Source organism: Durio zibethinus, chromosome 11 (genome assembly GCF_047325235.1).
Source record: "Durio zibethinus cultivar Kanyao isolate XHJ-2024 chromosome 11, ASM4732523v1, whole genome shotgun sequence".
Taxonomy (NCBI): Eukaryota; Viridiplantae; Streptophyta; class Magnoliopsida; order Malvales; family Malvaceae; genus Durio; species Durio zibethinus.
Genome location: NC_143172.1, coordinates 8,057,323 through 8,080,358, shown reverse-complemented (window position 1 = coordinate 8,080,358; position 23,036 = coordinate 8,057,323). Strand labels below are relative to the sequence as shown.

The 23,036-nt window shown below is 37.2% G+C and overlaps 3 protein-coding genes across 6 annotated transcripts; 2 read left to right on the top strand and 1 right to left on the bottom strand.

The window, feature by feature from the left end:
• Nucleotides 1-1,105: 1,105 nt before the first annotated feature.
• GLT1 (NADH-dependent glutamate synthase 1) lies at nt 1,106-14,191 on the top strand. 4 transcript variants are annotated; one of them, XM_022880206.2, is made up of 22 exons: nt 1,106-2,029; nt 2,140-2,259; nt 2,566-2,679; nt 3,137-3,289; nt 3,497-3,597; nt 3,695-3,791; nt 4,277-4,386; nt 5,068-5,171; nt 5,305-5,484; nt 5,560-5,903; nt 6,009-6,079; nt 6,171-6,640; nt 6,797-7,666; nt 8,003-8,157; nt 8,449-8,610; nt 8,906-10,507; nt 10,862-11,077; nt 11,174-11,442; nt 11,681-11,986; nt 12,185-12,452; nt 12,726-12,983; nt 13,461-14,191. In XM_022880206.2, the coding sequence occupies exons 1-22, from the start codon at nt 1,634-1,636 to the stop codon at nt 13,749-13,751; spliced, it is 6,657 nt and encodes a 2,218-aa protein (XP_022735941.2). In that variant the 5' UTR covers nt 1,106-1,633; the 3' UTR covers nt 13,752-14,191. The 4 variants fall into 4 exon arrangements, with proteins under 4 accessions (XP_022735941.2, XP_089624064.1, XP_022735942.2 ...); XM_089767938.1 differs by lacking the exon at nt 4,277-4,386; XM_022880207.2 differs by lacking the exons at nt 1,106-2,029; nt 2,140-2,259; nt 2,566-2,679; ... (1 more) ...; nt 3,497-3,597; nt 3,695-3,791 and adding an exon at nt 3,853-3,994.
• A 70-nt stretch (nt 14,192-14,261) lies between these two features.
• On the bottom strand, nt 14,262-21,554 carry LOC149516031 (uncharacterized). The gene is made up of 3 exons (XM_089767940.1): nt 21,396-21,554; nt 14,761-14,933; nt 14,262-14,554 (listed from the first exon to the last, which is right to left on the bottom strand). Exons 1-3 carry the CDS (start codon nt 21,469-21,471, stop codon nt 14,537-14,539), a joined length of 267 nt encoding a protein of 88 aa, XP_089624066.1. The 5' UTR covers nt 21,472-21,554; the 3' UTR covers nt 14,262-14,536.
• Nucleotides 21,555-21,779: 225 nt separating this feature from the next.
• Nucleotides 21,780-22,569, top strand: LOC111290140 (succinate dehydrogenase assembly factor). Its single transcript, XM_022881507.2, has one exon. It carries the CDS (start codon nt 22,095-22,097, stop codon nt 22,443-22,445), a length of 351 nt encoding a protein of 116 aa, XP_022737242.2. The 5' UTR covers nt 21,780-22,094; the 3' UTR covers nt 22,446-22,569.
• The last annotated feature ends 467 nt before the right edge of the window (nt 22,570-23,036 follow it).

Sequence of the window (23,036 nt, the reverse complement as noted above, 5' to 3'; positions counted from 1 at the left end):
AAAAACTATCTTATGTATCATTCAAAAGAATCATTTATATAAGTATTCATGTGACAAAAATGTCTATGTATCTTATAATATAATACATATATAGATATATATGATATATAATGTCACTCAACTAACTTTGGAGTCCAAAAGTTTCATAATAGTATATGAAATAAATTTTTTAATTTTTTATATGTTTTTAAATTAAAATAATATATTTAAAAACCATCAATTATATATTTTTTGCTTTTTATTTTTGTATTAAGAATATAATTAACAAAGAGAAATAAAATTAATTAATTATTTGAATAAATGTATTATTTATTCTCAAATACATGTTACATAAAAACTTATGTTTTTTTGTTAGAAAAAATAGTGAAACTTTATTCACTCCATTTGATAAAAAAGAAATAAAAAAAATGTAAAGAAAAAAATTCTAATGTAATGATTGAGTTTCATTTGCATAACATAATATGTTATTTTGTATCATTTTATTAATTTTTTCCTTTCTTATCCTTTTCCTTTTTTTTTTTACCAAAATAAGCTAAAAAAAGATAAAGTAAACTTAATTTTAAAAAAAGGTAAAACTTTAAGAATGTGAATTTTTAGATATTTCCTCAACCCAAATTTTTATTTTTTCTTATCCTATTTTGAATTGCCTTTTAAAACAATCGACAATAAGGAGTGAAACGAACTATTTTAAAATTTAACCCCTAGATTAATATTTTGTTTGTGTTCAGATTAAAATAAAAAATTTGCATTTATTATAGTTTTTTTTTTACTGTTTGCCAAACCGCGGAGGCTCGGAGCCGAACCTGTCCCCTTGCCAAAAGCTCGTCAACAAGATAAGCAGCCACGCCCAGATGTTTATCACCTCGTCATGGGACCCACCATGCGGCTGTCGCGTGCCGCATAGGGTTAAACCTACACGTGGCGGTTTCTGAAACCCTGAGCTGTCACGTCTCTGGCAAAATCCTGTCAGGTTCAGAGTGTTACTGGGTAAATTTTATAGCTTCCCACCTGTGGTCCCCACAATCAGTCAAAAAAAAAAAAAAAAAGAAGGGAAAACTTTCGTCTTTGTTTCTATATAAATCCAGTGCTGTTCTCTTCAAGAAACGCCTAAACAGCAGTCGCTAAGGTTGTTCTGCTCGAGTCAGCTTCTTCTCTTCTTTACTTTCTCCCCTTTCGGTTCACTGGTTTTTTCCTTCTTTTTATTCTCGCGCATTTCTGGTTGAATTTTCGCGGTTATACGGTGAGTAAGGTACTTTCATCGTGTGCTTCGAAGCTTGATCTTGGAGAATTCGCCCGTGATGAGGAGATTTTTCATAATTATATATAAAAAATTGCTATCTATTTGAAGGATTTTCGTTTCGTTGAACTGGATTTTGAAGCTCAAACCATATAAATTTCAGGACTTCATTTCTTCCCGAGAATCAATCAGAAAAGTCCCTCGAATTTTCTGTTGAAGTTGGTCCGATTTTTTAGATCTCTCTAGATCCAGTCGACAGATCTGAATCTGAAAAGGAGACTTTCACTCCGAAATATTCTACTCTTATCCAAAAACAATCTCTTCTCAAAAGTTCTTTAATTAAGTGAATTATAATCCAAAGAAAAAAATTCGGATTAGAACAACCGTTTTTGAATAATGTCGTCGGCGACGACATCTAGCTCTCCTCTTCAACTTAGAAACAGCTCTTGCCCTCTCCCTGCTCTCAAAAAATCCTCCCTTACTCCTCTACTGAATGTCACCACCTCAAATCGCAGTAAAACTAGAATCGCGCGGTGTTCCGTTTCAAGAAAGTCCTCGGGGGCTTTGGAGAAGAAATTTTTAGGGACCCGATTGCGGGGGTCTGGATCGGAGAGGTTATACTTATGGCAGTCTGACGGGCCGGGCCAGGTCCCAAAACTCCGGGTCGTGGTGCGGTCCGCATTGTCCGGGGTGCCTGGGAAGCCACTCGGTCTTTATGATCCGTCTTTTGATAAGGACTCGTGTGGGGTCGGGTTTGTCGCTGAGCTATCCGGTGACAGCAGCCGCAAAACTGTACGTTTTAGGAGACGTGTATAGTTTAATGTATTTTTCCTTTGTATACGTATATATGTACGTATCTGGTGATGCTTGAGTCTTGTTTTGATTTTGATGGAATTTGTTAGGTAACGGATGCTTTGGAGATGTTGATACGGATGTCCCATAGAGGAGCTTGTGGATGTGAGACAAATACTGGTGATGGAGCTGGGATTCTTGTGGCGCTTCCTCATGATTTCTATAAGGAGGTTTGTTTTTGTTAGCTACTATTTTACCTTTTTGTGTTCTTTTTGAAGTAGTTTTTTTTTTTTTTTTTTTTTTTCCGAAAAGAACTTGTTTGGAATTTAATTCTGGAATAATAAATTTCTTTAATGGAATATTTTCCATTTCAGATTTCATTCAAGTTTTAACCACTTTATATGCGCGAGTATGTGAAGGAATAATAAATGGAATGTGTCCCTTGACGCCCAGAATTTTTTTTTTTTTAAATGATTACGGTGTATTTAAGGGAACAAATGCTGGCTTTTTGAACATTTTTGCCTATCTTTGATCAGGTTGCAAAGGATGTTGGGTTTGAGTTGCCACCACCAGGGCAATACGCGGTGGGCATGTTCTTCTTGCCCACATCTGAGAGCCGAAGGGAAGAAAGCAAAAGTGTTTTCACTAAGGTAAATTTCTATACTGAAGTAGTTGTTCTTTATTGGCAAGAAAAAAAAAACAAACTGTTGTTCTTTGATATATTATTAATTAATCTTATCAACTAACTAAATTTTAGTATTACGCTTATCTAGCAAGTATCGAATTTGATTAGCAGTCCTAGTATTGTTGTCTGTATCTTAAATAATAATAATTTTTTCCTCCTATTTACTTTTTTTTGACAACATTGTCTTGCCCCTTGTCTTTTTTTAATATATATAATTTAAAAATGCTTCAATACAACAGACTATTGAGTATCCTTTCACAGTACATTGAAAGCAAATTTCGGCGATTTATCATATTTTTCAGCCACAATCGTATCCAGCAACCATAATGATCATCATCTATCAGCAATTCATGCTTATACAATTTAATATCAGTAGAGATCTTTTGACAACATTGTTCATGAAAATTTGGTTGATCTTGCAGGTTGCTGAATCTCTTGGGCATAGAGTGCTTGGGTGGCGATCTGTACCAACAGATAACTTAGGATTGGGCAATGCGGCTTTGCAGACTGAGCCTGTTATAGAGCAAGTGTTTCTTACACCCACACCTAGATCAAAAGCTGATTTTGAACAACAGGTAGGTTTTTCTTTCTTTGTTTTTACATGTTACAAGTACACACTATCATCAATTTGCTATAAAGTATAAAGCAAGATTATTTTTGGGTTAGAGTACAAGAATCTTAAAATGGAGTTTTTCCTGGGAAATTAAGTAATAAGAGTAAGGTGCCTTACAAGTTGGTTCTATTTGTCAGACTGGATTGCTAACACAGTAACTGTTTTACAGATGTACATATTAAGGAGGGTTTCAATGGTTGCTATTCGGGCTGCGTTAAATCTCCAACATGGTGGTGTTAGGGACTTTTATATATGTTCTCTTTCCTCGAGGTTTGTGCTTTGGAATACTGGGTTTTGTTATAACAAGAAAATTTCCCCAACGCTTTTGCATGTGACGAATATTTTCACCTTTATCTGGCTTCTGCAGGACTGTTGTTTATAAGGGGCAGTTAAAACCTGATCAACTGCAAAATTACTATTATGCAGATCTTGGCAATGAAAGGTTTACAAGCTACATGGCCCTGGTAAATATTTTCTCTGTTCACTTTCTTTCTTTCTCCACTAACTCAATACTTCAACAAACAGCATGGAACCACAAGTAACTGAGGAGATGCAAGGTTGAGGGATGACTTCTGAGGCATTGAAGTTTGAATGATCTCTTAAGTTCTTGCACTCTCTTGATAACTATGTGAATTTGGATGCTGGATTGGATGCCTTGGGTGAGTTGGTAAGAAACCTCATTGCAAGTAAATCATGTATGCAGAAACTTGCTGCAATGCTCTCTTTGATCGGTTGTCTGAGGATGAAACTTCTATTTACTGGTGGAAAGGAAATTTGTGTGTGGTCAAGGTAGCTTAGGCTTGTGTAATTTATGTCTCGGCCTGCAGTATACCATTGTTGAAATGCCCTAAACAGAGTTTTGTGTGTGTGCATTTTCAAACCAGGTCCTACATTCCTAGCACAGTACAGGAACTTGTCAATGATAATTGTGATCCTTTTTTTGATGCAGATACACTCTCGATTTTCAACAAATACATTTCCTAGCTGGGATCGTTCCCAACCAATGCGTGTCTTGGGCCATAATGGGGAAATTAATACACTAAGAGGCAATGTAAACTGGTATGAATAAGAGAAGCTTGCAAATTTTGGATTAATTGTCTTTGTTTACATTTTTTCTATTTTCCCCTTTTTCCCGGTATAGTTGAGAGTATATATTTAAAATTTATAACTGTTATAGACTTAGAGAAGATCCTCTTCTTCACCATAACTGAAGAAACTTAATAATTTTATTTCTAGCTTAGTTTTATACTTGTCCAAGTTGGACATCCCTCTATTTGATTTTTTGTTGGTCGCATGCCATACTTGCTCCTCTTTGTGGTAGCAACTGATAAATAATACAAAAAGGCATGTGGCTGGTTTGAGTTTTGACTGTCTGTGGTTAAAAGCTGTTGTCTTGTTTAACAGGTATATAATGCCATACAATTCCGGGATGTGACAATTGTTTTTTTGTTAATTCCAGAAAAGTTTTACTTGCTCTGTTAGTGTTGAGAAGGGTTCTCTACTTGTGAAAGAAGTTAGTTTTTTTAGTTTTTTCTTGATGATTCACAACTTCGGTGCTAAAATGAAATTCGTTTTGCTAATTTTCCGCTGTTAGTTAAGCATTTTGTGTGTGCAAAACCTAAAGAATAAAACAAATGATTTTATTGGCTGATTTGGTGAAATGGTATATAATATGTTCTCCTTTCTGTTTGTATCTTTAATAATTGAAGGGTGTTGGCTGAATTTCTCGTATATTATCAGGATGAAGGCACGCGAGGGATTATTAAAGTGCAAGGAGCTTGGTCTATCGAAGAATGAGATGAAAAAGCTTCTGCCCATTGTGGATGCCAGTTCATCTGATTCAGGTATTCTTGCCTCATGCTTGCATTTTTTTTCCTCTTCCTATTTCAAAGTTTTGGATACCAAACAGATGATACTCAGTGTCCATTTGACAGACTAGGATATGATTTTTTTTTTGTTCTTTTCTTTGGCTTGCAGGGGCTTTTGATGGTGTCCTTGAGCTTCTGGTTAGAGCTGGTAGAAGTCTACCAGAAGCAGTTATGATGATGATCCCAGAAGCCTGGCAAAATGATAAAAATATGGATCCTCATCGGAAGGCCTTGTATGAGTATTTCTCAGCTCTAATGGAGCCATGGGATGGACCTGCTCTCATATCATGTAATTACATTTACTTTTCAATTGGATCTAACATGATGTTTAGGTGTCTTTAATTGATGAAAAATTTATTTGCAGTTACCGATGGTCACTACCTCGGAGCTACATTGGATCGCAATGGACTCCGTCCTGGTCGGTTTTATGTAACACATAGTGGACGAGTCATCATGGCCAGTGAAGTTGGTGTTGTGGATATTCCACCTGAAGATGTGCTCAGAAAAGGAAGACTAAACCCTGGGATGATGCTTCTGGTAGATTTTGAGAAGCATATTGTTGTTGATGATGAAGCCTTGAAGCAACAATATTCACTTGCTAGGCCTTATGGTGAATGGCTTGAGAGGCAAAAAATTGAACTCAATGACATAGTTGATTCAGTTCAGGAATCAGAGAGGGTCACTCCAGCAATAGCTGGAACTATGCCTGTAAGTGATTCATTTTCTTATTATAATTGTTTCTTGCATCTTCCCCTAGTAGAGTTTTCATTGTGATAAAATCTCATTGATGTTTAAATTTCTGTTGACTTGAAGGCTTCCTATGATGATGACAACATGGAGAACATGGGAATTCATGGTTTATTGGCTCCATTGAAGGCTTTTGGGTATGTAACTGTCTGTCCTGCTCTGTTACTAACTCAATTGCAATGCCTTAATAGAACATTCCGTAATATTTGACTTATCATCTTCATGCAGCTACACTGTTGAGGCTTTGGAGATGCTGCTTCTTCCCATGGCTAAAGATGGTACAGAGGCCCTTGGTTCAATGGGAAATGATACTCCTCTGGCTGTTATGTCCAACCAAGAGAAGCTGACTTTTGAATATTTCAAGCAAATGTTTGCTCAAGTAACCAATCCCCCTATTGACCCTATTCGAGAGAAGATAGTGACATCCATGGAATGCATGATTGGTCCAGAAGGAGATCTAACGGAAACAACAGAAGAGCAATGCCATCGTCTTTCACTGAAGGGGCCTCTTTTATCAATTGAAGAGACAGAAGCAATTAAAAAGATGAATTACAGAGGTTGGCGTAGTAAAGTTCTTGACATAACTTACTCAAAGGACCGTGGGAGGAAGGGATTAGAGGAAACCTTGAACAGGATTTGTGCTGAAGCACGAGATGCAATTAAGGAAGGTTACACATTATTGGTGCTTTCTGACAGAGGTACTGCATTGTTCTCAACACTTTATAAATAAAACTTGAGTTTTGTCTTGATTGAAATTTATGTGGCATGCTAGTACCCCTCTATGGCACCTCCTGTGTTTTATTTTTCTTGAATATGCTTTAAGGTACTGATTTCCTCCTCCTTTATATGTGTAGCCTTCTCGTCGAAGCGTGTTGCTGTGAGCTCCCTTTTGGCGGTTGGTGCTGTTCATCACCATCTTGTTAATAAACTTGAGCGTACACAAGTGGGATTAATAGTTGAATCTGCAGAACCACGTGAAGTACACCATTTCTGCACACTGGTTGGATTTGGTGCAGATGCTATATGCCCATACTTGGCCATAGAGGCCATTTGGAGATTGCAGGTAGATGGGAAGATTCCTCCAAAATCTAGTGGTGAGTTCCACTCAAAGGATGAGCTGGTCAAGACATATTTCAAGGCTAGCAGCTATGGAATGATGAAGGTTCTTGCCAAAATGGGAATATCTACTTTGGCCTCCTACAAGGGTGCTCAGATCTTTGAAGCGCTGGGCCTTTCTTCAGAAGTGATTGAGAAGTGCTTTACAGGAACTCCAAGCAGAGTTGAAGGAGCAACATTTGAGATGCTAGCTCGTGATGCCCTTCATTTGCATGAGTTAGCATTCCCTTCTCGGGCTCTCGCTCCAGGAAGTGCAGAAGCTGTAGCACTGCCCAATCCTGGGGATTATCACTGGAGGAAAGGTGGTGAAGTTCACCTGAATGATCCTCTTGCAATAGCAAAGCTGCAAGAAGCTTCTCGGGGTAATAGTGTTGCTGCTTATAAGGAATATGCCAAACGTATTCATGAATTGAACAAAATCTGTAATTTGCGTGGGATGTTGAAGTTCAAAGAGGCAGAGGTGAAAATTCCATTGGATGAGGTGGAACCTGCCAGTGAAATTGTGAAACGGTTTTGTACTGGGGCCATGAGTTATGGGTCAATATCATTGGAGGCACACACAACCCTAGCTATTGCTATGAATGCTATTGGGGGGAAATCAAACACAGGTATGTTCTTAGAAAAGTATTTAATATAAATGTGGTCATTTTAAATCCCTATGTCTAACATTGATCCTAAAAATGGCTATGAACCTATTGTTGGAAAATTTTCAGTTCATTTCCGGACGATTTTGAAATATTCCTTCTTGAAGTGCACATAATTGTTCTTTATCTTTCTTATTTATTCTTTTAATTCCCTTTATTGGGAGTTCCTTTGCATGTAGTTTTGGGGGCTTCTCTGTAATCATGTCCTTTTATTGTTGCTTTACAGTATGATGTCGCTTTTCTTTATTTCATTGTTGGAAAAGCCAATTATGATGTTCTTAATTCAAATTTTGCTGAAAGGTGAGGGAGGCGAGCAGCCATCTCGTATGGAACCTCTTCCCAATGGTTCAATGAATCCAAAGAGAAGTGCTATCAAGCAGGTTGCTAGTGGGAGATTTGGAGTTTCAAGTTATTACCTTACAAATGCTGATGAACTACAAATAAAGATGGCTCAGGTATTAGTCTATCATATTGTTTATCATATATTTACCTTTTTTCTTTTTGTGGTTTCTGCCATTGCTTGTCTATTTGTATTGAGTGCCTCTATTCCAATTGGAATAGAGGTTTCTCTTGTTTATGGATTTATGTTCATGGCAGATGATGCTGTGTTTGCAAAGCACCTCTGAGTGATTTTACATCTTTAACTGATACTTACATTTGGCATTTGGTGAGGTTAAAATATGAACTGAAGTAATTTTTTCTCTGTATATTGATATTTTTTAGCTTAAACTTTGTTTGTTACACAGGGTGCCAAGCCCGGTGAAGGAGGTGAACTTCCAGGTCACAAGGTAATAGGAGATATTGCAGTCACTAGAAACTCTACAGCTGGCGTGGGACTTATTAGTCCACCTCCCCATCATGATATATATTCCATTGAAGACCTTGCTCAACTAATTCATGATCTTAAGGTAGGAGCATGTGCTGCTCTTTCTTTTTGATATTTAAGGCTGTTGGGGATTGAATCTTGCTCATTGGAGCCAAGAGTGTATAACTCGACAACATGACCCTTGGCTGTTGGCATGTTCTGCTCTTTTACTTGTTTCTGCATGCATCATGAATATATGTGCTCTTCCAATGGTCTTTTCTTTTTCCTCCTTTCCTTTTCAGAGTTGGCTTATTGTTCTTGCTTCTTAATATGCAATATTCTATGATGTCAATGTTCTATGATTAGTCCCTCTGACACTCAATTCTTTGGTTTTCCAGAATTCCAATCCGTCAGCTCGGATCAGTGTGAAGCTAGTATCTGAAGCTGGAGTAGGAGTAATTGCTAGTGGGGTTGTCAAGGGGCATGCTGACCATGTTCTAATATCTGGTCATGATGGCGGTACTGGGGCCTCACGATGGACTGGCATAAAAAATGCTGGGCTCCCATGGGAACTTGGTTTGGCTGAGACCCATCAAACTCTGGTTGCCAATGATCTCCGTGGCCGCACAGTTCTCCAGACTGATGGCCAACTTAAAACAGGAAGAGATGTGGCCATTGCTGCACTTCTTGGTGCAGAAGAGTTTGGCTTCAGCACTGCCCCTCTCATAACTCTGGGTTGCATCATGATGCGAAAATGCCACAAGAACACGTGCCCTGTGGGCATTGCTACTCAAGATCCTGTGCTTAGGGAAAAATTTGCTGGAGAACCTGAACATGTTATTAACTTTTTCTTTATGCTAGCTGAGGAGGTCAGGGAGATAATGTCTCAGCTTGGTTTCCGAACACTCAATGAAATGGTTGGTCGTTCAGATGTTCTTGAAGTTGATAAGGAAGTCCTTCGTAATAATGACAAGCTTCAGAATATTGACCTCTCCTTGCTTCTCAGACCTGCTGCTGACATTCGCCCTGAAGCTGCTCAATATTGTGTCCAAAAACAGGATCATGGCTTGGACATGGCTTTAGACCAAAAACTTATTAAGCTATCTAAAGCTGCTCTAGAGAAAGGTCTTCCAGTATACATTGAAACACCCATATGCAATGTGAACCGTGCAGTTGGAACAATGCTTAGCCATGAAGTAACTAGGCGCTACCACCTGGCAGGGCTTCCTGCTGGTACAATTCATATCAAACTATCTGGAAGCGCAGGGCAGAGCCTGGGAGCTTTCCTGTGCCCAGGAATAATGCTGGAGCTTGAAGGTGATAGCAATGACTATGTGGGCAAAGGATTATCAGGTGGCAAAATTGTAGTTTATCCTCCAAAAGGAAGCTGGTTTGATCCTAAGGATAACATAGTAATTGGTAATGTGGCTCTCTATGGAGCTACTGCAGGGGAAGCATATTTCAATGGTATGGCAGCAGAAAGATTTTGTGTTCGTAATTCGGGTGCCAAAGCAGTTGTAGAAGGTGTTGGTGATCATGGTTGTGAGTACATGACAGGTGGGACTGTTGTTGTGCTAGGAAAAACTGGGAGGAATTTTGCTGCGGGTATGAGTGGTGGTATTGCTTATATCTTTGATGTGGATGGGAAATTTCAATCTCGATGCAATCCTGAGTTGGTAGACCTTGATAAAGTTGAAGAAGAAGAAGATGTTTTGACTCTTAAAATGATGATTCAGCAACATCAGCGTCATACAAAAAGCCAGTTAGCCAGAGAAGTACTTGCTGACTTTGAGAATCTTCTACCCAAATTCATTAAAGTCTTCCCCAGGGATTACAAGCGTGTGCTAGGAAAGATGAAAGAGGAGGAAGCCTCTAAGGAGGCATTTGAATGTGCTGCAAAAGAGGCCGAGCAGCAAGATGAGGCGGAGTTGATGGAAAAAGATGCTTTTGAAGAGCTCAAACAGTTGGCAGCTGCATCTGTGAATGAGAAATCAAGTCAGGTATGTAGTATTTGTTATTATTAAGGTCTTATATTTCTTTACAAGGTTCTATGCATTTGCCTCTTGATTAAACTTCTCTTTCCACCTTTTCCAATTAAAATATCTGTCACTGGATTTTTCTTTAAAATTTGTGTTGCTGAGGTAAACTGTCTTCTTCCTCTTTTCTTTGGATTTCTGTAATTGAACTTTTGTATATAACTCATCTCCACAAATCTTCAATTTCTTAAACTTACATCAGACCTTTGTGCAATGGTCCCCACTTCTTTCTGATGTTTAGTCGCTAACTTCATTGTACTTCTTATTGTTGTCATGCACTATTTGTTTAAGATCTAATTTGACTTATGGAATTTGTAGAAGGTAGAGGCTGAACCAGCCAAGAGGCCTACTCAGGTTTCGGATGCTGTGAAACATCGTGGTTTTGTTGTTTATGAGCGTGAAGGTGTTCAATATAGGGATCCTAATGTTCGGATGAATGACTGGAAGGAGGTCATGGAGGAATCAAAACCTGGCCCACTTTTGAAGACGCAGACGGCTCGCTGCATGGACTGTGGTACTCCTTTCTGCCATCAGGTATTGGTTACTGTTTTTACTCCTTGTTCCTTTTTGGATGTCAATTACACAAAACACAGTTTAAATCTATGATCTCTTTTATATTCATAAATGCAGGAGAACTCTGGATGTCCTCTTGGAAACAAAATACCTGAATTCAATGAGCTAGTGTATCAAAATAGGTGGCGTGAAGCACTGGATCGTCTTCTAGAGACAAATAACTTTCCAGAGTTCACTGGCCGAGTGTGCCCTGCACCATGCGAAGGGTCTTGCGTTCTGGGTATTATTGAGAATCCTGTGTCCATCAAAAGCATTGAATGTGCTATCATAGACAGGGCATTTGAGGAAGGGTGGATGGTGCCACGGCCTCCTCTCAAGAGAACAGGGTATGGCTTGTTATTCCCGTGATATCTAACCAGAGGGCTATGTTATTTTCCAAGTTGTTCATTTTAAACTACTTCATTTTAGTTTCATCAATGGTCGTCACATTTAAAAATTAGTTCCCTGGTTAGGGCTCGTTGCATGATTCAATTGAGATTCCTCTGTTTCTTTGCAAGATTGATTTATTTGAAAAGTTTAAGCATTCACCAAAGAGTATAACTTGATATATGTTTATGACCACAGCAAAAGCATTGCTATTGTTGGAAGTGGACCAGCTGGTTTGGCTGCTGCTGATCAACTAAATAGAATGGGTCACTCAGTTACTGTGTACGAGCGTGCTGATAGAATTGGAGGGCTTATGATGTATGGAGTCCCTAACATGAAGGCTGACAAGGTGGATGTGGTTCAGCGGCGGGTTAACCTTATGGCTGATGAAGGAGTTAAATTTGTGGTCAATGCAAATGTTGGTATTGACCCTTCCTACTCCCTCGACCGGCTACGAGAGGATAATGATGCCATTGTTTTGGCAGTTGGAGCCACAAAACCCAGGTAAATCTTAGAGGGGAGAAAGTTTTGATTATTGATAATCTTTGGAAATGTTTCAGTATTTTTGCTAATAATGTTTAATTCTTTATGATGATGGTGGCTTAGCCATAAAGGAAAATACTAGCAATATTTAGATAATCAATACTTAATATTCATTATAACATGGTTGAATAATTGAATGCATTTATCTGCTTGGTGCAGGGACCTTCTTGTTCCAGGACGGAAATTATCGGGTGTTCATTTTGCAATGGAATTCCTTCATGCAAATACTAAAAGCTTGCTTGATAGTGATCTCCAAGATGGTAACTATATATCTGCTGAGGGCAAGAAAGTAGTGGTCATTGGTGGAGGTGACACTGGTACAGATTGCATAGGGACATCTATCCGCCATGGATGTAGTAGCATTGTAAATCTCGAGTTACTTCCTCAGCCACCGCAAAGTAGAGCTCCTGCCAATCCCTGGCCACAGGTTTGACAGTTTTATTCTTTGTTCCCTGACAATTTCATGCTGTAGCTTCCATTATGTGAAGTGAAAGGAAATAGAATATAGGCTCTTATTGGACTATTAATCTTGATAAAAGTTATTTATTTTAATTTTCAATTTATTTTTCTTTTGCTTTTCTTTTAGACAACCAAAATGCATTAAGATTCAGTAGATGGAATATCTGAGTGTTTAATTGGAAAATTTAATGCTCTAGAAATCTTATGCGCTGTTTGCACTTTTTTTTTTTGGGAATTGTAGTGGCCTCGCATATTCCGTGTAGACTATGGGCACCAAGAAGCTGCAGCGAAATTTGGTAAAGACCCAAGATCTTATGAGGTTTTGACTAAGAGGTTCATTGGAGATGAGAATGGAGTTGTGAAAGGACTTGAGGTGGTACGGGTGCGATGGGAAAGGGATGCCAGTGGGAAGTTTCAACTCAAGGAAGTTGAAGGCTCTGAGGAAATAATTGAGGCTGACCTAGTACTGCTAGCCATGGGGTTCCTTGGGCCTGAGTCGGTGAGTATTGCAATCACTCCCCCTTTGTAGTTCTTTTGTGGCAATCAGCTTTTAATACCTTCCCTGTGATACCTGAAAGCTAGTTTATGATTTTGTTTGTTTGCTTTTGATTTAGGCAGTCCAATCACTTGTATGGTGTATATGTTTTTTTTTTTTTTTTTTTTTGTTGAAAGGCATAAGAAGTTTTATTAATGAAAAGTTTTAAGTACAAACTTCAACAAAATGATAGCCCAATAAAAATGAAAGAATCCCAAATTGGGCAACTGAATTCTTACAAATTGTCTAACATAAATCTCAATATGATTAAATAAGAAACAAAAATAGTCGAAAACTTAAGATAAAATACACAGAGCAACTAATTGAAGATTTTATTTTTGTTACGACCGAATACACAGTTCTTCGAGTTCACTTAAGAGACACTTATGTTGCGGGGTTTGGCCATTGCTTACGAGTTATTGTGCTCTTTAATTTTAACAGACAGTGGCAGACAAGTTAGGCGTGGAGCAAGACAACCGCTCAAATTTTAAGGCAGAGTATGGCCGCTTTGCAACTAATGTGGAAGGAGTCTTTGCAGCTGGAGATTGTCGACGAGGTCAGTCATTAGTCGTGTGGGCAATCTCAGAGGGAAGGCAAGCAGCTGCACAAGTTGACAAATACCTGACTAAGGAAGATGAGGATGAGGACGCAAGTGTTGATGGTGGGAACCAAAATCTCGTCAGGAGATATCAAGACCTTTCCCAAAGGCAGCAAACAACAGTCATGACATAAGTAATCTTGATTGTTATTTTCGGTGACAATGTGCTGAAAAGGAAGATCAATCTGATACAGAATAGAGAAAGAGTTTCCAAAGGAAGTTGTCATATTGATGACCACTGCAGGAATTAAGTTTCATAACCGCCCAGGGATATGCTTCGTCCGCAGCAAACGACCTGTAATGTTTTAGTAGAGATTTAATGATTGAGGAAGATTTAGTAAGGTAAAGTGAGCAAAATCAATAAACATCTTCCATGGGGCTGCTGTAGGTTTGGGGATATAAATATTATGTCTTTGGTATGTATCATCTTTGTTTATAGTTTTTACCCTTCTTGTTTGAAGGTTAGCTCTCTGGTTGTCATAAAGGAATAATGTACAGTTTTGTTTTTTAATCGTCGATGGAGACAAGAAAAAGTGTGGGGTTTTTTTTATTATATATTATTAATGTCCTCCGACATCTCATTTCTTTTTTCCTGAAACGAAATTCAGCATGCGCCTGCAATCTGTTTGATTAGACTATACATAGAAAGAAGCCTATAATTGGTGAAAGTAATGATAAGTAAATATAACAAAGGATATTGAGTGGTTATTCATCTTCACCCAAAAGGGGTGAATGGATTAAAAAGGAAGAAATCGTGGTGAAACAGAAAATAACTTGTACATGGTACTTAACTGAGAATAAACTCTCCAAAACGGTTCTTTTATTCCGAACGTTTGGATCACAGCGCAACAAATAAAAATAGTAAGACCAGAAGTTTGACTGCATGCTTATGCTCGATGAAAACTTGTCGGCAGAAAGGTCAGAAACAGCCGCCTAACTGCAACGTGATGATAGAGTGGAAGGATAAGACATTAGAATCAGCTCTAAACGTTTGTTATGAGCATTAAGCAATATTTGCCCCCTTCACTAAGCATCTTGTTTCCGAAGGTGCATCAACTAAAGTATTTTTTGAGCCCGCCCTATCCAGGACCCAAGACTGTGCATTTACCAAGATAAACTTTTAAAGAGATCATTATACTTTACCAGAATAGCCTCTATTTCTCTCTCTGAGACAGGTGTACGTTTTGGCAGAAGAGCCGCTTTTCCTCCCACAGCAGTGTTGATGGGCGGTGCAGGAACGTCTGACCTTGACCTTGAAATGAAGCTATCAATTATGTCTCCATCTTTGCTTGTTGCTTGCTTTTCAGACATAGAGCCTATACAACATAAGCTCGAAATGATTTGGAATAGAAATGGCAACTTAAAGACAAAATGACAGAGGTTTGGAGAATAAACTGCGGACAGGGTTTTAAAATCCTGATTCTCGTCCTGTTTAGCCAACCAAGAAACAGAGAAAACCATGCAAATGTGGTTTGAAACCTGATTCTGCAGTTAGGATTAATGACTAGCAAATAGAATCCATGAAATGGAGTAAATTGTAGATTTGCAGTTCATTCAAGACCTCTATTCAGATTCTGATATTTGTAAATTCTAGGTTCATCATCAGTTAAAATAAGGATTACTCTCAAGTCTCAAATCAAAATTTCCTGAAAAGGCAACAACCACCTTACATACCAACCCCCACACCCCACCCCCCACCCCCTCCCCAAACACAGACAGAGGCACATTGGCTTTCAAATTGAAAAGCAGTATAAGAGCTATTCTGAGATTATAATTTTCTCCACAGCCTTTATTTATTGTTTTTTTTTCCTCGGTTGCCTTTTGATATTCTGTTCCGAAACATAAATCACACTTGAAAATATGTACTTGCCCATAACCTACGACTGTGAGACAACAAAAGCTAAATTCACAAATCCATCCCACTTGTTTCATCCTCTAGGACCTCTATGGCCTACCACCATTGGAGATGCTCTTAGCAAATATTCATCTCAAATGCTTCATTCAAGGAGATCAAAAAAATGGAAACCTCCAAAAACGAAAAAGAAAAAAAAAAAAAAGGAAAAAACGATGTAATCTGGCTCAGTAAATTCTACATCCAGCATCTGTACTTCACATCTGTACTTCGCAACAAAGAACGAGTCTAGTACCTTGATTGGAATTTAAAAGAAAAGGCTGTTAGGTTTGGTTTCTTTCATGTGGAGGTGGCCTAAATCAAAGCCCATTCATCAAGGATTTTTTAGTATTTTCATGCTTGGTTATAGAGTTTTAAACTCTTATATTGCTGAAAAAAGAAAGGCTGCAATAGAGAAAAAAAAAAAAAAGAAAAAAAGGGATTTTGTGTAGTTCCAATCAAGTAGTTTGATCGAGGTTAATCCGTTATCCGATTGAGCTAAAATTTTATCAATATGTTCACGACTCATTGTTCTTCAGTTTGAAAATTGAAGATCAAGTTTTGAGTTTTTAACCTACTAATTTCATGAGTATTTGTTAATCCCTAAATTTGTTAAGACTTGTCTAATATTCTCTTGTAAGATTGTTTCTTTACCAAGATTGTTTAATCTTGAGATATTGTGGTTGTATACCTTTAATTTTAGCTAGAAAGAACTTTGTATTCCCATTATTTTGATAGTGAAGATTATTTGTTGCTGCCATGATTTTTACTCCTCGTTTTAGGGAGGTTTTTCACTTAAATTGCTTGTGTTCTTGTGCTTGTAGTTTGGTGATTTATTTGTTAGCTCTATTTGTTTGATTTTTGTTAGATTCACATAAGAGAGGGATAATTTGATTTTTTTGCTGCGTGATATACTCAGTTCGAATATTGCTTAAGGTTAATTTATCCCATCAAAGTGGTATCAAAGCTTAGACTGTTTGATCTGTGCCTTGTGTTGAATAATGGAAGCCAATACAAGTAGAATGATTAATTTGAATGGTTCAAATTATCATGTGTGGAAAGGGAATATTTAATTCTTGCTTTATGTAAAGGATTATCATTTACCTATGTTTGCTATTGAAAAGCTTGAAAATAAAACAGATGTGGAATGAAATTTGTTCCATCGACAGGTGTGCGGTTATATTAGATAGTGGGTAGATGATAATGTTTTAAACCATGTTAGTAGAGAGACACATGCACGCGCTCTTTGGAGCAAGCTTGAAAAGTTGTATGCTTGAAAAACTGGGAATAATAAACTGTTTTTAATTAAGTAGTTGATGAGATTGAAATATTAGGATAAAACTCTTATAATAGATCACTTGAATGCATATCAAGGTATTATTAATCAGTTGGTTGGCATGAATCTCAAATTTGAAGATGAGATATAGGGCTTATTGCTTCTTGGTACATTGCTGGACTTGTGGGAAACGTTTAGAATAACGTTATCTAACTCAGCTCCAAATGGTGTCATCACTATAGATTTTGGTAAGAGTGGTGTTTTGAATTAAGAAATAAGAAGAAAGTGACAGGGTTCCTCTTCACAGTTTGAGGTTTTAGTCATAGAAAATATGAGTAGTAGTAAAAGCAAAAAGCCGAAGAACAGAGTTAGAAGCAAGAATAAGTCCAATAGATTTGCCAATGTTAAGTGTCATTATTGTGGTTTGAAAGGACGTATAAAAAAATATTACCGGAAGTTGAAAAGAGACAACAATAGTGACAAGGTTAAGGAAAAGAAGAATGGTGATGGTAATGATGCTGATAAAGTTGCTATTGTCACAAATGACTTCCTTATTTTATATGATGATGATAATGTTAATCTTGCACACCATGAAACTAGTTGGGTGATTGATACTGGTGCCATGATTCATGCTACATCTCGGAAGGACCATTTTGCCTCTTACACACCTGGTGAGTTTGGGAGTGTTAGAATGAGTAATTATAGCTTAGCTAAAGCCATCGGTATAGGAAATGTGTTCTTGGAGATCAATAATGGCACTATGTTGCTCTTGAAAAATGTTAAGCATATTCTTGATATTCGCATGAATTTGATTTCTGCAGGGAAGCTTGATGATGAAGGGTTGTGCAACACCTTTTGTGATGGTCAGTGGAAGCTCACTAAAAGTTCTATGGTTGTAGCTAGCGCTCCAAAGCACTCCTCATTATATTTGATCCAGGCAAAGATATCTAATTCTATTATCAATGCAATAGATAATGATGATACAACTAAGTTTTGGTATAAGCGACTTAGTCACATGATCGAGAAGGGTTTGAAGGTTTTGGCCAAAAAAAATTCTTTTTTTTTGGAGTGAAGAATGTATTCTTGAAGAAGTGTGCTCATTGCTTGGTAGGGAAACAAACTGGAGTTACATTCAAGATATCCCCTCCATCAAGAAAGCTAGGTATACTTGATTTAGTATATTATGATGTTTGTAGTCCTATGAGAATAAAAACATTTGGTAGTTCCATCTACTTTGTGACTTTTATAGAGGATCATTCAAGGAAGATATGGGCTTATACCTTGAAATAAAAAGACCAAGTGTTAGATGTGTTTAAACAATTTCATGCTTTAGTTGAAAGACAAACATAGTTGAAATTGAAATGCAAAAAGACTGATAACGGGGGTGAGTACAATACATCTTTTGATGAGTATTGTAGACAGCAGGGTTTTAGACATAAAAAATTACCTCCTAAAACTCCTCAGTTGAATGGGTTAGCCAAGTGAATAAATAGGTTACTAATGGAAAGAGTGGGATGTTTGCTTTCACAAGCACAATTATCAAAATCTTTTTAGGTGAGGCTTCAGTACAGTTATACATGTTTTGAATCTCTCATCATGTCTTCTTCTAGATTATGAGGTTTCACCTAGAGTTTGGTCAGGGAAGGATGTGTCCTATGATCACTTGCGCATCTTTGAATGTAAGGCTTTTGTACATATTCCCAAAGATGAAAGATCCAAGCTTGATGTCAAGATTAGACAGTGTAAGTTCCTTGGTTATGGCCACGATGAGTTTAGCTACAAGTTTTATGATCCAGTGCAGAAGAAACTTGTGAGAAGTAGGGATGTTTTTGATGAAAACCAGACCATATAAGATATTAAGAAGATTGATACATTAGTTCCACGATATAGTGATTGTTTGATTGACTTGGATCTAGTTCCCCTAACAAATGTCCCTATAGAGGTTGAAGATGTTGAGGATAACCAACAAAGTACAGGCGATGTTGATACCAATTCTACACAGGTTGAGGTGGGTGATGATACTCATGAACAAGCACCTGTATTAGAAGTTCAACCACAGGTTTTACCAGAAGTTTCACTCAAGAGGTCTACTAGAGATCGACATCCCTTCACACGGTATTTTGTTGATGGGTATGTGCTACTAACTTAGGGGAGATAACTTGAACGTTATGCAAAGGCCATGGAAGATGAACACAAGAAAGAGTGGGTTGATGCCATGCAAGATGAGATGAAGTCTTTGTTTGAGAATAATACTTTCAAGTTGGTAAAGTTGCCTAAAGGAAAAAGAGTTTTGAAGAACAGATGGGTATACAGAGTGAAATGAGAAGAACACACTTCACAACCACGTTTCAAAGCTAGATTGGTTGTCAAGGGATTTAGTTAGAAGAAAGGTATTGACTTTGATGAAATCTTTTCTCCTGTTGTTAAGATGTCATCTATTTGTGTGGCTCTTGGTTTAGCAACTAGTCTTGATTTGGAGATTGAGCAGATGGATGTCAAAACTGCTTTTCTCCATGGTGACTTGGATAAAGAGATTTACATGGAGCAGCCAGAGGGTTTCATAGTAAAAGGAAAAGAGGACTTTGTGTGCAAGCTGAAGAAAAGTCTTTATGGGTTGAAGCAAGCACCAAAATAGTGGTATAAAAAGTTTGAGTCAGTTATGGGTGAGTAAGGCTACCGATAAACTACTTCTGACCATTGTGTATTTGTGCAGAAATTCTCTGATGATGATTTTATCATATTCTTGCTTTATGTTGATGACATGTTGATTGTTGGTAAGAATGCTTCTAGAATTAACTAGTTGAAGAAGCAATTGGGTAGATCTTTTGCTCTGAAGGATTTGAAGCCAGCACAACAAATTCTTGGAATTTGAATTTATCAAGATAGAGCAGCCAAGAAATTGTACATGTCACAAAAGCACTATATTGAAAAGGTGCTTGAAAAATTCAACATGGATCAAGCTAAAGTGGTTAGCTCTCCTCTTGCTACATCCTTTAAGCTAAGTATTAATCAAAGCCCTTCTACAGCTACGGAGAAAGAAGACATGAGAAGAGTTTTGTATGCTTCAACAATAGGAAGTTTGATGCATGCAATGGTGTGTACTAGGCCAGAGATAGCCCATGCAGTTGGTGTTGTTAATCGCTTTCTGTTAAATCCAAAAAGAGAGCATTGGAATGCAGTTAAGTGGATTATGAAATATCAATGAGGCACTTTCGACTTGAGATTCACTTTTGGAAGTGAGAATCTAGTGCTAGTTGGTCACATTGATTCAGATATGGCAAGAGATGTTAATTCCTGAAAGTCTATTTTGAGTTATTTGATTACGTTCTTAGGTGGGGCTGTATCTTGGCAATCGAGACTACCGAAATGTGTTGCACTTTCTACAATAAAGGCAAAGTATGTTGCAACCATTGAAACATGTAAAGAGTTATTGTGGATGAAAAAATTCATATAAGAACTCGGTTTCAAATAGCAATGCTATGTGATATTTTGTGATAATCAAAGCGTAATTTACCTTGGTAAGAATTTTACTTTTCATTCAAGATCAAAGCACAATGATGTGAGGTAACATTGGTTAAGAGATGCTCTCAATGATAACTTGTTTGAACTTGAAAAGATTCACATTGATCACAATGGTTCTGATATGTTAACAAAGACACTACTAAGAGAGAAGCTCGAAGTTTGTTGTTCGATTGTCGGAATGGTGATTCCCTCCATAGTCAGAAAAAAGGAGATTTGTTGGGCTTTGTTTCCTCCATGTGGAGGTAGCCTAAACCAAAGCCCATCCATTAAGGGTTTTTTAGTCCTTTCATACTTGGTTATAAGGTTTTAAACTTGAAAAAAGAAACAGAGAGGTGTGGTGGCAATAGAGAACAAAAAAGAGAAAAAAAGAGGTTATGTACAGTTTTGATCAAGCAATTTGATTGAAGTTAATCCGTTGCCTGATTGAACTAAAATTTTATTAATGTATTTATAACTCATTGTTTTTCAGTCTGAACGGTGGAGATCGGATTTTAAGTTTCTACCTACTGATTTCGTGGGTATTTGTTAATTTCTAAATTTGCTAAAACTTCTCTAATTTTTTTTTGCAAGATTATTTCTTTACTAAGATTATTTAATCTTGAGCTATTGTGGTTGTATACCTCTAATTTTAGTATATAGAACTTTATATTCCTATTATTTTGATAGTAGAAATTATTTGATGCTATCCGTGATTTTCACTCATTATTTTGAGAAAGTTTTTCACATAAATTGCTTATATTTTTGTGCTTGTGGTTTGATGATTTATTTGTTAGCGTTATTTGTTTGATTCCTGCTGAATTCATAAAAGAGAGAGATGATTTGATTTTTTTGCTGCATGATATTTTCGATTTGAATATTATTTAAGGTTATTTTATTCCATTAAAAGCAACAATGAAACTAAAGATCATTAAATCAATTAAATGCTCAAGAAACTCTCTCATGATAATCAAGTTGCTGATTTTGGAACACAGGGTAAAAACGAAACCCAATTTCAACAGGCAAGCATCAGAACATATTGAAAAACCAGAGACGAGAGACGATGAACCCAAAAAGTAGAATGTAAAAAAATTAAAAAGAAAGAGGAATGACCTGAAGCCGAGGGTTTTGGGTGTCTTTGAGGAAACTTAATGCGTGGAATTCTCTTGAGTGCCTGCTCTGCTCCCATCTTCCACCTCCACCCTTCACTTACCCTTTTTGTCTCTGCTCTGCCTCTGCTTTTCCAGAAGTTGGAATAATCATTGTTATCTTGTAATGCTACTTTTTTATTTATTAGTATTCTTTACCAACTTTTTTTTAGTAATAAAATAAATAAATGATTGTTTTTCAACTTTTACTGTCTTTTTTTTTGTTGTAGTTTTTGGCATTTACAACTTTCTTTTTTTTTTTTTTTAAAACACAAGGCAAAGGAAACAAACACACACAAGGAAGACAAAAAGTTACGGAGACGCCTTAGGACAAGTCTGGCTTCGATTCTGCTGCTACTTCAAGAATTTTTATTTATTAAAAATATTTGCATACGCCTTTTTATTTACGAAATTGATTTAATTTTTTATAAAATCCTAATGTAATTTGGGCCCATCTGCAATTGAAATTTGGGCCTGAAGACCGTTTTATTGTTTACACGTGGCAATTTTGTAGCATCAAAACGTGGTTGCATCATCAAACACCAACACGACGCCGTCGTTTTCTCTCTTGATTCATTCTTCCATTTGATGATCGAAAACCAAAGGTTTTTTCTTTGTTCTGCACTTTCCAGGTAGATATCTAAAACTGAAAGAACAGCAAAAAATGGCAAGAGCCAACCTGAGCCGTATATTCTCATCAATCTCGGAGCTTTCCATCCCCAAACCGTCTTTTACTAGTTTCAGATCTGAGTCGTCGGCTCGGTCCGCTTCCAATTCGGCCAGTCGGTTCGTGTGCTTCTCTGCTCAGCAACATCAATTGAACCATGAAGAAAAACCTAACGAGGAAAAGCCGGAAGCGGTGAAGGAGAATCTTGAAATTGAGAAAAAAGAAGAAGAAGAAGATGAAGATGGGGATCATTTGAATGAAGAGACGGGGGAGGTCGGCGGGCCCAGAGGCCCTGAGCCCACTCGCTACGGTGATTGGGAACGCAATGGTCGCTGCTACGACTTCTAATTCTTTTTTTATTTCCTTTTAATTTTTATATTAAGAATGTCAAACTGAAGTGTTTTAATGATTGTGATTTCTTGGAACAAAAAAAAAAAAAAATCTTGTTAGAATGAAATTAAAAATTTTGCTATTTAATTGTTTCATTTTATTTCTGCCTTTTTCAAAGGTAGGTCATGTTTCTTTTATTGTTTAAAAGTCAATTTTGAGATGTCTGAGGTGATCATTTTCATGCACGCATTATTGATGGATGACTGGTATATAATATTTCGTATGGTTTTTTCCTTTGATGATGAATTTCCAATGACTGTTTTTCAGCAGTTTTATACTCTTTTTAACTTTTGGGGTCCCAAGTTTGATGTATTAATTCACGTTTCTGAAAGTAAAAATAATACATGAAAAACAAGTCGGCTATTGCCTATTTGCTCAAAATCCATACTCAATTTCCAATTGCCTCCTCCACTCCAACTGCCTTATTCTATGATCAGTTCAGTGTCTCAAGATCTCAATTGTGTTCCTCATGCTTGTTTAATTGTTTTATTAGTCTGCAAATGTATCTCAAGATCTCAACTGTTTTCCTCATGCTTGTTTTATTGGTCT

What these genes read in the sequence shown, in the direction of transcription:
- LOC111290140 (XM_022881507.2), top strand. Translation starts at nt 22,095, where the DNA reads ATGGCAAGAGCCAACCTGAGCCGTATATTCTCATCAATCTCGGAGCTT.
- LOC149516031 (XM_089767940.1), bottom strand. Translation starts at nt 21,471, where the DNA reads ATGGGAGCAGAGCAGGCACTCAAGAGAATTCCACGCATTAAGTTTCCT. An exon ending in CCCAAAACCCTCGGCTTCAG is followed by an intron (nt 14,934 to 21,395) that starts GTCATTCCTCTT and finishes TATGTTGTATAG; the next exon opens with GCTCTATGTCTGAAAAGCAA.
- GLT1 (XM_022880206.2), top strand. Translation starts at nt 1,634, where the DNA reads ATGTCGTCGGCGACGACATCTAGCTCTCCTCTTCAACTTAGAAACAGC. An exon ending in TGAATGAGAAATCAAGTCAG is followed by an intron (nt 10,508 to 10,861) that starts GTATGTAGTATT and finishes TGGAATTTGTAG; the next exon opens with AAGGTAGAGGCTGAACCAGC. An exon ending in GTTGGAGCCACAAAACCCAG is followed by an intron (nt 11,987 to 12,184) that starts GTAAATCTTAGA and finishes TGCTTGGTGCAG; the next exon opens with GGACCTTCTTGTTCCAGGAC.